The following is a 14,061-nucleotide window of genomic DNA, read 5'->3' as shown; positions in this document are numbered from 1 at the left end:
GAAGTCCATCCCAGCTACGCCTGCAGTTATTTCCTGAAATCCGCTTTTATGACTATAATGCTCACCTAGATTTGCCTGCTTAAATCAAAAACCTAACGTGAATTTAAACAAGCCATTTCCATCTGGCTACTGTTATTTATCTTAGATACAATTCGTTCATATTAATCAGATATACAGCATGAATGTGGGCATAAAAAATCATTTTAGCTTTAAAAATTTTCTTTAGACTAACCACATTCAATTTGCAATCAAAGAATCAGAATCTTGTGGAAACCGAGATTCACAACATATACTAATTGTAAGATCAGATCCCAAGGGGCCATTAGCTATTTACATAACCAGAACTATAATCCAATGTTTCAAGATTTTTTTATTATTATTCGTTAAATGTGTAAAATAACCAAATGTATTTAAAGAGGGTGCATAAAAACATTATAAAATGGAATTACCACCCTCAGACACTTTACCCAACCTTTCAAGCTAATATATATCTATTGTATATGGAGAGAGAGGCAGCAAAACCAATTGGTCCCCAGACCCTAGAGGTGCTTTTTTTGATCAGCCATGTTGACCAGTTGAAACTCTTTTCTGAAAGACTGTCACCCAATGTTGCCATGTCCTAATGTTCGTGCTGGATGCCCTGTTCGTTCTTGCTGCTGATAGCTCTTAAAGGGATATCAGTTTGTCACATTTGATAGTGTGGCAGACGGCCGGCAGCTCAACCCTGCCAGGATGCCCATGAGATGGAAGGATGGGGGAAGGCAGCTTTTTCAGGACAATGCCTCCCCCAAAACACTAGATGGCAGCTCCATTGGAGTGTAGCGGTGCCCCGGATTCCCATAGGGCATCCTAGGATTTGGAGTCCAGTTTCTCCGCCCTGTTGGGTGCTGTGGGTGCCGCCAGGGGGAGTTGTGAAAGAACCTGGGGAACCAAGCTTCACTTGCTGCCCAGAAGTACTAGGAAGTCATGAGGATGGAAGATCTAAAGTACTTCCAGGCTGATTAAAGAATTGAGTTCTCCATCTGACCCGGGTCAAGGACTGCTGGAGACCCAGCAATCAAGCCGTAGTCGGGAGGTGTAGGACAGAGCTTGCTGAAAGGAGTGGAGGAGAGAATAGTGTTTATAGTTATGAATGACTGCACTATTACTGATTTATTTCCTGTTTATTGTGGTGGAGGTGCTTTGGGCACTGTACAAGAAGGAATCAAGAAATTAAACAACTACTTGGTATTTTAACCTGTGTCCTGCGTCTGTCTGTTGGGTAAAAAAGGGGCAACAGTGCCACTTAGCGTCCACTCTCTTACAACAATATATAGCGAGGTATAGTTGTGCACATTTAAGTAACCAAGTGGAGAGTCCTCCAGCAGGATTTCCTGTGCTTTGTCTTATAAAAGGTGCTGGAGGGATGAGCACACTGTTACTTTAATCAAGTGTTGGACTATAGTGTACAAATTGAAAATATCATAGTCTGTCCATGTTAAAGATTAACTAAAGTCATAGAATTAATTCACAAATACGTGTACAAAATTATATTTTTTGATAAGACCAGTTCTGAGCATCTTGAGAATTAATTATTATTTATCACTTTTTGCTTTATTTTTCAACATGTGTTGAATATGTGAAAATAATTTGTGTAACAGCTGCTGGCAATTTAATTTTAAGGTTGATCGTTCTTTTCTGTTTACATCAGATAGAATACAAGACAGTATTGTATGTTAATGTGAGGATAAGTTAAACATAAAATTCTGAACCTGTAAACAAACAGAGGAGATAAAAAAGAAGAAAGATGAACAAAACATACAGCTACAGACATTAATAGAGTTGCTGTTTGAGAAAATGAAGGCTGGGGTAAGGTTCATACAAAGTGTGAAATAGCAGGGGGTCTCAGGGGTCCTGGTACCCCCTAATTAACCCTATAGCCAACTGAAAGCCTGTAAATCAATACTGGTGGGGAGGGGGGTCCTGAAAGTAGCTTTTAAAAACATATTATGGCTTTATAAATAAATCAGTGTCCATTACTGAACTTGCAAGAAAATATTGTGTCACGAGTGCAAAAAGCTCTTCACAAGCAGTCTTGGGAGGTCACAGTTTATCTCCTCCTCACAGGTTGGCCCGAGCTAAGTTCTTGGGTGGCCTCAGCCAGACACATGACAATTGATTTGCGATCCAGATGTATAATTCAACCAAACAGACTGAATCGATAGAACACTGACAAGGGAGAGAAGCATTTTATTTAAATCAAGAGGATTTGAGAAAGAGTGCAACAATCTTTCATAGGAAATCATTAAATTGGAGCCCAACACAAGGGAAAATTAAGTTTTCTGTTTTGTTTGGCTGTTAGAGAGAAGTGTTGCCTTTTACTGTTGTTCAGTGAATATGTCTGTTATTATGAAGATCCAGTGGCAGCACTAATGATAATGATTTCCAATAGTCATCAGGAGTGCCCATGGGGCAATGGGAAGATGCATTAATCGGCACACACTTTAAAGTGAGTCAGTATTCAGAGGCAAATCATCAGATCAGAGTGTTTAAATGTTCATGTGTAATGAAAAATAGCTGGTCTGTGTGGTGCTACTCATAACTATAAGGTGATGTCTTTTAGATAGACAGATAGATAGATAGATAGATAGATAGATAGATAGATAGATAGATAGATAGATAGATAGATAGATAGATAGATAGATAGATACTTTATAAGGTGATGTCTTTTATTTGCAAAATAAAAATGCATATTCTAAGTGACAGTATTCTCCACAGCTAATTTATTAAAAATATTCCAAAGGTCCAGAATAAGATTTCAGTGCTCAGTCAACACTGAAATACTAACAAAACTTCCGTATTACAGTGGGCTAGTTTTGTGAACGGGGAATATTTAACTTAAGGCCCTTAAATGGAAAGCCGTCAAACAACTGAACAGTCTGATTAGCGTCAATGAGATTCTTACCATATGACAGCTTTATCCTTCTCTTTGCACACCCCCTTAATATGAAAGGAAAAATACAGAAGCTAAACTCATGTTTAGCTCTGGGTTTGCAGATTTCCCTAGCACTCCATAACTGACGTTTTGTTGACAGTGGAGTTTATCATTTTGAAAAAGTATTTTATTTATTTCTTCTTGTACTATAGCTGTTCACACTTTTTAGAAAACAGAATACATGTATTGGTGCATAAAATAATACTTCAAATATTCAATTTTTGCAAGGTATATATTGTTATATTGATTTCCATAAGTCATCAAATTTGAACACTCAGTACAGTTGCCTGGAAATGTCTCGTTTTGGTAGGAATTTTCAATGGCAAACTGAACTATGGGGAAGGACCAGAAAAAAGAACAATCTCACATAAGTCAAAGAAAACCTTTCCTGGAACAAGGAAGCCAGAACCCACTCTTTGAGCCAGGCCTATAAATTAAATTTAGTAACAAACATAGTGGTCCACCTAGCCTGGTTGGACTCTGTCCAAAAAAAAAACATGTGAAATGGCCATATGGGCTCACCACCCACAAGGTGAAGAATCAAGGTTGGGTGCAATGTCAGCCATGTTATATGCAAGAAAGGGGTGAATCCAGTTATACTAGATATTGGAGATATTGGTAGTGGAAATTGACACTTGGGATGTGTAAGGAATCACAGCTCACACAGGATGTTGAAAAATAATAGCTAGATTTAAACAAACTCACCTCCTTGCCTTGTGCATACAAAAGGCTCCTTCTATTGACTCTGTAGTCCTACTGGAAGCTTTCAGTGCTCACATGTAGAATGACAGAGATACCTAGAGCCTCATAATTATGAGGAATGGCTTGTTTAATATAAATTCAATTGAATTATGATTGGATATCTGTAATATTCACAGATAATCTATGAGTAGCACCATGTTTGAACACTAGGGTTCTCATAAGCATAGGTCACACAACCTTCGAGTAGTGTAATCTGTCAAATCTTATTTGTTCTGTACACTTGGGTTGAAGCCCATGAGTTTGGTTATGCCATTCAGAATGGCTTTGAGATAGACTTGAAGAAGCTCTGGTAAGCCTCTGAATTAAAAATGGTGCACTGGATGATGTTCAGACTGTTTGAAGCAATAATGAGACAATGCTGAACAGAATTGAGGGTATTGTCAGGAAGTGACAGGAACACTTTGATGAACTTCTAAACCTCGTAGATATGTACTCAAAGGAGAAGGCAGTGCTAGGAGCATTGGCTGTTGTAGAGTCCATCTCTGTGGTTGGGGTTGTTATGGTGATTAAAAAGCTCCATATTGGTAAGGGTGCAAAGGTGATTGAAATATGACCACAAACGATAAAAACATTGCATATTGTGAGGGTGTTTTGGCTAATATAGCTCTTCTTTGTTGTGTACTGTAGAGAGCTTGAGCAGTGCCTAAGAACTGGGAGACTGGAGTGGTAATCACCAATTTTAAAAAGGGGTGTTTCAATTATCGAGTAATCACATTTATCTACCTTCCGTGAAATGCCTGTGCTGAAGTACTGGAATGGAGATTCTGCTTGATATTTAAACCTTAGATCCAGGAGGGACAATGCTGTCTGTGGAATAGCTGGCCAACACTTTATCCGTGCACAGATATTTGTAGGATCATACTTTTTCCAGTCCGTAGTATCTTGTGGAAGGTATTTCAAAAGTACAAAATGCGTGGGCCACTGATGCATACCATTTAGCCAATGCATTTGTGAAGTGAGAGTTGTGCTAGCATACCTGGCATTAAGCCAAGTCTATCCAGTGTGGGTGTTGTACTCTGTCAAGGATATGTTTTATCTCCCCCCCACTGTTCATGGTTACTATGGGAAGGTTATTTAAAGTGTTGCCACAGACTGGAGATTATACAGTCTCCTCTACAATATTGTTATTTAGCCAAATCTAGGACTTTTGAAAAAATAAACTATCCCACTAAAAATCAGTAACGTATATTAGCAACTCTTCAGCTCATCTGCATACATTATTTTGATTCTATTATTATTTTATTATAGTTAGTTCACGAGTATCTTACTAGTATCTGTTTTTATCATTATGGATGATTGATATTGCTTGTTTCGAGATAAGCACACTGAGCTGCATAGAATGTATGAAATTGTGGCATACAGTATACATACATTTGCTATTAAAATTGGGAACCAAATGATTGCATCTCTGCTGTTTGCAGATGATGTTGTGCTCTTAGATTTAAAATACAATAATCCCTGCTACACACTGGAATGGCTCACTGGTGAGTGTGTCAGTTTCTCCAAATCTGACTTCATGGTCCTCTCCTGAAAAAGAGTGGCTTGTTCTCTTCAAGTATAGGGTAAGTAGCTGTCTTAGGTTGAGCAATTTGGGCACCTTTGAGTCTTTTCATGATTGAGGGAAGAGGTGATTGTGAAATTGATCAACAAATTGGTGGAATGGTAGAATGTGGTTTATTTACCAATGATTATTTATCCCCATAGTTAACTATAGTCACAACTTTTGGGTAGTGGACAAAAGAATGAGAACACATGGCTCCCTCTTCATTACAAAGCAAGAAACGTTGGAATAGAACTATTATTTTATTGAATTGAGAAAAGTCAGCTAAGGCAGTTTGGGCATGTAGTTAGAAAAGACCACATGACTCCACCCATAAAAGATTCTCAAGACACAGCCCACTTGGAAAAGACCCTGCTGAAAAACTGGGACATGCTGGAGGGACTATATCTCTTTCTCAACTGGTCTAATAGTGTTATTCTCCAGGAGTTGGTGAAAGCAGAGGACAGGTTGATCTGTTCAGGCCTTCTTAGCATGTTACTAGCAAGGCCCTCTTCAGAATATATGGAGTGAAAATAATAATCTGAGATGGACTGGTGCCCTGGCCTAGGGTTTATGCCCATTGCTAGCTGGGATAGGTTCCAGCAGATATCCACGACCCTGTTCAAAACTATGTGTATTAGAAAATGACTGACAGAAAATAATGATTACATGATTATGTTAAGGCTGAAGAAGGTTTGCATCCCATTTCAGAGTTTTTTGTGAGCATTTGGAAGTAATCTAAGAGCCTGCTTCCAATGAAATGCAAAGGTACTTATGTCAGTGGTGCTGTAGTTAAAGTACTTCAGAATGCATATGAAAGGATAACTGTCAGGAATGTTTCCATACAAAGACAAAATTAATTGGTTCTAATTTGATTAATAAAGTAATAGTGAGTAAAAAATTATTCAACTTTTTCTACCTTTACTCTAACTGTTAATTATTGTGCCTGACAAGTACATTTGAAGTCATTGCTAACAAAAGTAGCTAATTAGAATCCTATGGAGAGCAATTAATTTAATTTTCATTGTAAATGATTGCCATCTATTGTTAACAGTTAATTTGCAAACTACTTTTACATAGTTTGAAATTTAATATTGTTCCATAAAAGACAAATTATAGCAAACATTTTTGAAAAGATCGAAAGGAACATTATTATATATGGATATATTGCATGCAATTTCAGATAATTAAAGCGGCCATTTAACTTACCCTGTTTTAGCAAAGTTGGTCCAGTAGGTCATGACAACTGCGCTCAGCATAACATCGTTTTTGGAGAAGTTACAAGGAAACAGGTCTGTAGGTCCAATCATTGGGATCCCAAAAACATAGGGTACTTCATCTCCATGTGCAGCATCAGACCAGGCTGGCTTCATAAGACTTTGACAGTGATGGTAAAAAGCATAGAAATAAGTTGGTGATCCATAACGGGCATGCAGGTCAGCTGTGACCACTGCTGGTTCCACCCACTGATGATCGGTGAAAAGCGCCACAAGGGTTTTTCTCCGGGTCTCTGGGTTTTCACGGTCAGCCCAATCTGTATACATAAATTTAATAGTTTCTCTCAAAGTGTCTTTTCCCTCTGGGTAGCCATAGAGACTATCCACAAAATCTGATACAGAAAAGTCAAAGTCATTTCCAGAGACACCATCTTCAGAGTCCACCACATTTTCCACAAATCTTAAGCCCTCCCCTTGGTTGACGCCAAGCATAATATCATAATTGAGAAATTCCCCCTGCTCCATCAGGATTTCTGGATCATCTGGGATTACATCTCCATCAATGACAGGCCCAAATGCGACGTGGTATCGAGCAGGTTGAATATCTTGTTCTACTAGTTCCTTGTAACTTTTCTTCCTAAGACATCCAACCATATCCAGCGTATCAAGAACGTTGCATCCCACCTTTTCAGCAAGAAGTCGAGTGTATTTCACTGGCTGATAGTTGACGGCCCAACTTGACAAGGCTGAACCACTTTGAATGATAGCTCTCTGAAAGAGTCCTAACAAACACAAAGAAAATAAGAAAATATATTTCAGCATATTTAAAATCCAATACAAACTTTCAGACATCGTATTTATTGACCTCAGTCTTCTGAAAGAACTGAGTGAGTGACCTATCAGGCAAAACAAATGAGTTTAGTCAGCTTATAATATGGGGCTGAACCTCCAGCACCAGTTAAATTGAATGTTTATGCAGGTTTTCATCACATGCTCCAGTTTCTGACCAGTTCCTGCATAATATGCAGGTAAATTTGAATCATGACTTAAAAATGTCACAGAATCCACATAAATGTGAGTATGCCCTGCCATGAAATGCCTAAAAAACTGATGTGGCTTAGAAAAATGCATATGTGAATCAGTTTTTTATATAAGGAAATTGTGAATAAACCTTTGGTAACATCGTACTCTTAAAAACGTATCACATAAGTTACAGTACTTTTTTTTATTATTCATTAGTATGTGAATATTTGATGCTTATACAAACCCCTGGGCAATGTCACACTAATGCATAGGTCAAAAAGAATGCAGTAAAGAACAGATCTACAGTCGTGCTTGAAAGTTTGTGAACCCTTTAGAATTTTCTACATTTCTGCATAAATATGACGTAAAACATCATCAGATTGGGTGGCACTGTGGCGCAGTGGTAGCGCTGCTGCCTCGTAGTTAGGAGACCAGGGTTCACTTCCTGGGTCCTCCCTGCATGGAGTTTGTATATTCTCCCTGTGTCTGCATGGGTTTCCTCCGGGTACTCCGGTTTCCTCCCACAGTCCAAAGACATGCAGGTTAGGTGGATTGGCGATTCTAAATTGTCCCTACTGTGTGGATGTGGGTGTGTGTGTCCTGCGGTGGGTTGGCGATCTGCCCAGGATTGGTTCCTGCCTTGCGCCCTGTGTTGGCTGGGCGTGACCCTGTGTTCAGATTCAACGGGTTGGAAAATGGATGGATGGACATTATCAGATTTTCACTCAAGTCCTAAAAGTAGATAAAGAGAAACCAGTTAAACAAATGAGACAAAAATATTATACTTGGTCATTTATTTATTGAGGAAAATGATTGAATATTACATATTTGTGAGTGACAAAAGTATGTGAACCTCTAGGATTAGCAGTTAGTTTGAAGGTGAAATTAGAGTCAGGTATTTTCAATCAATGGGATGACAATCAGGTGTGAGTGTGCACCCTGTGTTATTTAACAAACAGGGATCTATTAAAGTCTGCTCTTCACAACACATGTTTGTGGAAGTGTATCATGGCACGAACAAAGGAGACTTCTGAGGACCTCCGAAAAAGAGTTGTCGATGCTCACCAGGCTGGAAAATGTTACAAAACCATCTCTAAAGAGTTTGGACTCCACCATTCCACAGTCAGACAGACTGTGTACAAATGGAGGAAATTCAAGACCATTGTTACCCTCCCCAGGAGTGGTCGACCAACAAAGATCACTCCAAGAGCAAGGCGTGTAATAGTCTGCGAGGTCACAAAGGACCCCAGGGTAACATCTAAGCAACTGAAGGCCTCTCTCACATTGGCTAATGTTCATGTTCATGAGTCCACCATCAGGAGAACACTGAACAACAATGGTGTGCATGGCAGGGTCGCAAGGAGAAAGCCACTGCTCTCAAAAAAAAAACAAAACATTGCTGCTCACTGCAGTTTGCTAAAGATCACGTGGACAAACCAGAAGACTATTGGAAGAATGTTTTGTGGACGGATGAGACCAAAATAGAACTTTTTGCTTTAAATGAAAAGCGTTATGTTTGGAGAAAGGAAAACACTGCATTCCAGCAAAAGAACCTTATCCCATCTGTGAAACTTGGTGGTGGTAGTATTACGGGTTAGGCATGTTTTGCTGCATCTGGGCTAAGACGGCTTGCCTTCATTGATGGAACAATGAATTCTGAATCATATCAGAGAATTCTAAAGGAAAATGTCAGGACATCTGTCCATGAACTGAATCTCAAGAGAAGGTGGGTCATGCAGCAAGACAATGACCCTAAGCACACAAGTCGTTCTACCAAAGAATAAAGTTAATGTTTTGGAATGGCCAAGTCAAAGTCCTGACCTTAATCCAATTGAAATGTTGTGGAAGGGCCAAAAGTGAGCAGTTAATTTGAGAAAACCCACCAACATCCCAGAGTTGAAGCTGTTCTGTATGGAGGAATGGGCTAAAATTCCTCCAAGCCGGTGTGCAGGAATGATCAAAAGTTACCGGAAATATTTAGTTACAGTTATTGCTGTAAAGGGGGGTCACACCAGATACTGAAAGCAAAGGTTCTCATACTTTTGCCACTCACAAATATGTAATATTCGATCATTTTCCTTAATAAATAAATAACCAAGTTTAATATTTTTGTCTCATTTGTTTACCTGGTTTCTTTTTATTCACTTTTAGGACTTGAGTTAAAATCTGATGATGTTTTAGGTCATATTTATGTAGAAATATAGAAAATTCTAAAGGGTTCACAAACTTTCAAGCACAACTGCAGTTTATAATGTAACACTTTCACGTCTTCATTCAGTTTTAAGTGTAGCACGAGACATGATGCTGAGAATGCCATAATTCATAGGAGCTCCCTCAGGACACGTAAACTAAAGGCAAGCAAATCATCCTATTGATCTACAGGAACATTCCTTTAGTGTGAATAGAATAGAGTTATAGAAAAGTGGAAATAAATTGATAAAAAAGCAGAAATTAAGAAATAATGTGTAATATATGGAATAGAGGTATAAGCAATGAGAAACTGGAAAGTTATTCATTCACCTACAGAAGTAATATGGTGGACCTGATATCAGTCATTAAATCATGAAAGATGCACACTTGTTTTGAGAATTTGACAGAGAGTAAAAGGAGAAATGTCCAAGTATGCCATGAACATTGGAAATTAAATTAATTGAATAGAAGTGAAGAACACATGTTAGGAGAACATCCTGAATTGAAGTGTAAAATGTATAAGAAAACTATACAAATGGCATGAGCTTTAGAGAGAAAAGTGACCATAAAGAAACTAAGTAGTAAATAAATTACACCGATCTACGAATCATTTGAAATGATTTAATGGGGAGGTGATAAAAACCAAAACAAATGAAGAAAACTGAAAACAAACAGTATAGAGAAATGGAGGTAAGAGAAAGAAAAAGAAATATGAAGCTCACATTGTGTCCCACCAAGACAGAACTTTGTTTCATTTACTTTCAGATATTCATGTGTCAGTAAGCCAGATGTACATTGTTACAAGAGAGAGAAAAAAGGGAGAGAAAGAAGGTGCTGGTAGAGGTCTACCAAAAAAAAAACAATCTTTGTAAACGTCCTTATTTACAATTTGATGATATTAAAGCAATTGTTCTATAAGATCATTTCCTACAAAAGCTCCAAAGGTACCTCATTCTCTGGATAAGGAATAGTAGTTCTATTACAACTGGTTTTCAGTAAAGTTGTGAGGCACCTCCACACAGTGGCTCGTGGAATATTCATTTTAGCTAAATCAGTCAGCTTAACGGCCAGCAGTCAGAGCTGTGATATTGGATCCTATGGTGTGCACACAAGATGAAGGCCAAAGCTTAAAACTGTATGAGAGCAAAATGTGACATGCTATTTCAAGGTTAACTTTTTATTTATATAATTAATAATTACAGCTCCACTCCATCTTTATTTTAATGCTATACTTGTTATAAAAGGTATAGATTCCGTTAAATGTTTATTATGCACAGTGCCCGGAAACCAATCCCAGCACCTGAAAAAGAGCAAGCGGATTCTTAGCAAATGAGCTAATGCAGATTGATCGGAGGTGTCTCATTGGCTTTATGCAATTCACATGAGTGATAATTTGCTGATATATAGCATTCCTTCTTGTGTCACAGACAGTGCCGATAATGATCGCTTTGATGAATAGTTAATACCTTTGAATGTCAATTCTAAATCTCAGTAGGCTTAGAACTAGAAAGCCCATGTCTACAGTTGAATGGAATATTCAGACGTTTTTCGTCAGTTACCAGCCACAGCACTGTTTCACTTGGAAAACAGAAAAATGTGCACTGTGTACCAATGATTTAGTTATTGATTTTACTTTGAGTTTATTTTCTAGTAAAAAAGATTATGGGTCAACAACTGCTCAGAATCAGTTTCAACACTAAAATCAGATTCACTTAATTTGGTTTCCAATATAGGGATCAGTGCTTGTAAAGAAAATTGATAGGTTTATTCTTCTTGGCTGCAAATACTCATTTTGTTCCTACTTTGCTTTGATACACAGAGCATGCCCAGGTTTTTAGTGGCTGCTTGTTAAATGCAGCAGTAGTGGCTGTTTCTTAATTTGAGGATATTTTTACCTTCTAAGGCAGGAAATGTGATGCGGAGATGAAGGTTGTATGGAGGGAACAACAAGAGTGCAGCCATAAATCTCAAATGCCCTCTGTCCAGATTCACCACCACTAACTCTGCCACACTGTTGGACCATCAGCCTTCCATTACGCATGCACTGTAACTCTCCAAAAACAACTTCAGATAGCATTCTTTGTACTATGATAGGTGTTATATAAAGATTTTTTATATAATGAACTTGTTATGTACATAGGTGTATTACAGATCACTGTTTGAAACTGAACCCTTAATACAGAAGCAATTCACTCTAATGTTGCTTTCAGAGTCTGCGCCATTAAAGCAAATCATATGACTCCATCTTAATATCTACTTGACTTGCTTGAACAGAATAATATGTCCCTAGAGTGCTTGTTCATTTTCAGGCTGAAAAACCAAATTTACTTAGCATAGGCTCAATTGATGGCAATGCATTATTGAAAGTGAAAATGCAGGAGTAATTGGGGGGAGGTATAACAATACTGTGGTTAATGCTAGAACCTCACCGCCACATGGACTTGGTTCTCAGCCTGATCATTGTCTGTGTGGAGTTGACACATCTTCCCACATATACATGTCGGTTTTCCTAATGGATTCTTACAGCCTTCTCCTCTTCCTCCTCCTTTTCCTAGTGGCAACAGTAAATTGGCCCAATATGTGTGTGTGTGTTTCCTGTGATTAACAAGCGTCCCATTTGTAACTGATACTGCTCTGTGGGGAATCTGACTATAATCAGCACTGTTCTGTACCCGAAAATGGAAAAAAGCTGATTTAGAAAAGGATTGAAGGAAGGAAGAGGTGTTTATATTGTAGTCCTGGGTGTTGTCACATTTAAAAAATCAGATCTATTCCAATCCAACTAACATGAGAACATCAGCCTTACAATAACATCTGAAACTAGAGTTTGGTTTCATTATATGTTTAATTAAATTATAAGTCATCAAAATGTATTTAAAATATAAAACAGAAAATAACTGATCAATAAGTACTTCCCCCCTTTAATATGACACACCTAAATGATCACTGGTGCAACTGACTGGCATTAGAAGACACATAAAATGTTAAATGGATATCATCTGTCTGCAAGTAAGGGGTTTTAATTGACTGTAGTATAAATGTATCTTATTTGGAAGGTCCAACTTGTGAGTCAGGACAATGGCCTAACCTACACAATAAAGACAAAAGAACACTCCAAGCAACCCTGTGAAAAAGTGGCTGAAAAGAATAAGCCAGGGGATGGAGAGAAGAAAACATCCAAATCACTGAGTACCCCTCAGCGTTCATTGAAATAAGTCATTAAGAAATGGAAAGAGTAAAGTACAGCAGAAAATCTGTCTGCAGATGGATGTCCTCAAAAACTGGGTAATCATGCAAGAAGCAGACTAGAGAGGGAGGCCACCAAGAGACCTCTGATAATTCTGAAGGAGTTACAAATCAGACCAGTCTCAGAGTTGCAGAATGGCAAAGAAAAAACACTGTAAAAAGAAAAACAAACCAAAAAAACATGAAAACCTAGCAGATAGTAAGTCAACTAGAAGAAGGTTTATGGTCTGATGAGATCAAAACTGAGCTTTTTAGCCATTAACCTAAACACCATGTTTGCCATGAGCCAAATACTGCACATCATCAGAAACATGCCATCCTCTTTGCAAAGCATGGTAGCGAAGCATGGTGATGCTGCCTCTGCAACTGGGACTGGAAGGCCTGCGAGGATATAGGATAAATTGCATGCAGAAAAACAGTGGGAAATCCTGGTGGAAAACCAGTTATGTTTGCTCTAGCCAAATCAACAACCAAAAGCTTAAAGCCAAAGCTACTATACAGGAAAGTTAACGTCCAGAAGCCCTACTGTGGCTGGACTTGAATAAGGCTGTTCATCCACGATCCCAACGTAACCCGACAGAGCTTCAGCAGCTTTGCAAAGAAGAATTGGAAAAGACGGCAGTGGATGTGCAAAGCTGATAGAGACCTGAGGACATATAGTCTTCAGGCTGTCATGGCTGCCAAAGCTGCACCTAGTAAATGCTTAATGCTGCAATCAATTATTTAACTTTCTATATAACTTTTCTGCTGTCAAAAAGTATATTTTTCCATATATATATGGAAGAGAAGGTCTGTGATACGGTTTGCATATTTGCAGCTGGAGATCCACAAAGGGAGAAAATGAATCATGTATCAAAAGTAGGTTTTTATTCCTGAGCTTTCAACCCCTGCCAGGGGTCTTCATCAGAGGATAATGCTTAAATTTACAAAAATCAAAGGCAATATATAACAAAAAAATTACGTTGTGGGGGGAAGTGGCTATGTCAGTGTGGTCGGGGTGGTGGGGGGGCATTGGGTGTAAGGTCTTGTTTATTATGAATATGTTCTTCTTAAGTTTGCATATGCTGGAATTAAGTCCAAGTGTCTGTTGATGGCGTTCTCATTTGATA

The 14,061-nt window shown here is 38.4% G+C and overlaps 1 protein-coding gene across 4 annotated transcripts in view; it reads right to left on the bottom strand.

The window, feature by feature from the left end:
• nlgn3a (neuroligin 3a) overlaps window positions 1-14,061 on the bottom strand; it is a 610,831-nt gene that overhangs the window by 17,154 nt on the left and 579,616 nt on the right. For all 4 annotated transcript variants that reach the window (XM_039765814.1, XM_039765816.1, XM_039765817.1 and 1 more), the window contains one exon: window positions 6,486-7,275. In XM_039765814.1, coding sequence (XP_039621748.1) covers window positions 6,486-7,275 — 790 coding nt within the window. The remainder of the gene's footprint in view (window positions 1-6,485; window positions 7,276-14,061) is intronic.

The sequence above is a fragment of the Polypterus senegalus genome, chromosome 10, assembly GCF_016835505.1.
Source record: "Polypterus senegalus isolate Bchr_013 chromosome 10, ASM1683550v1, whole genome shotgun sequence".
Taxonomy (NCBI): Eukaryota; Metazoa; Chordata; class Cladistia; order Polypteriformes; family Polypteridae; genus Polypterus; species Polypterus senegalus.
This window is presented reverse-complemented; position numbering and strand designations above follow the sequence as displayed.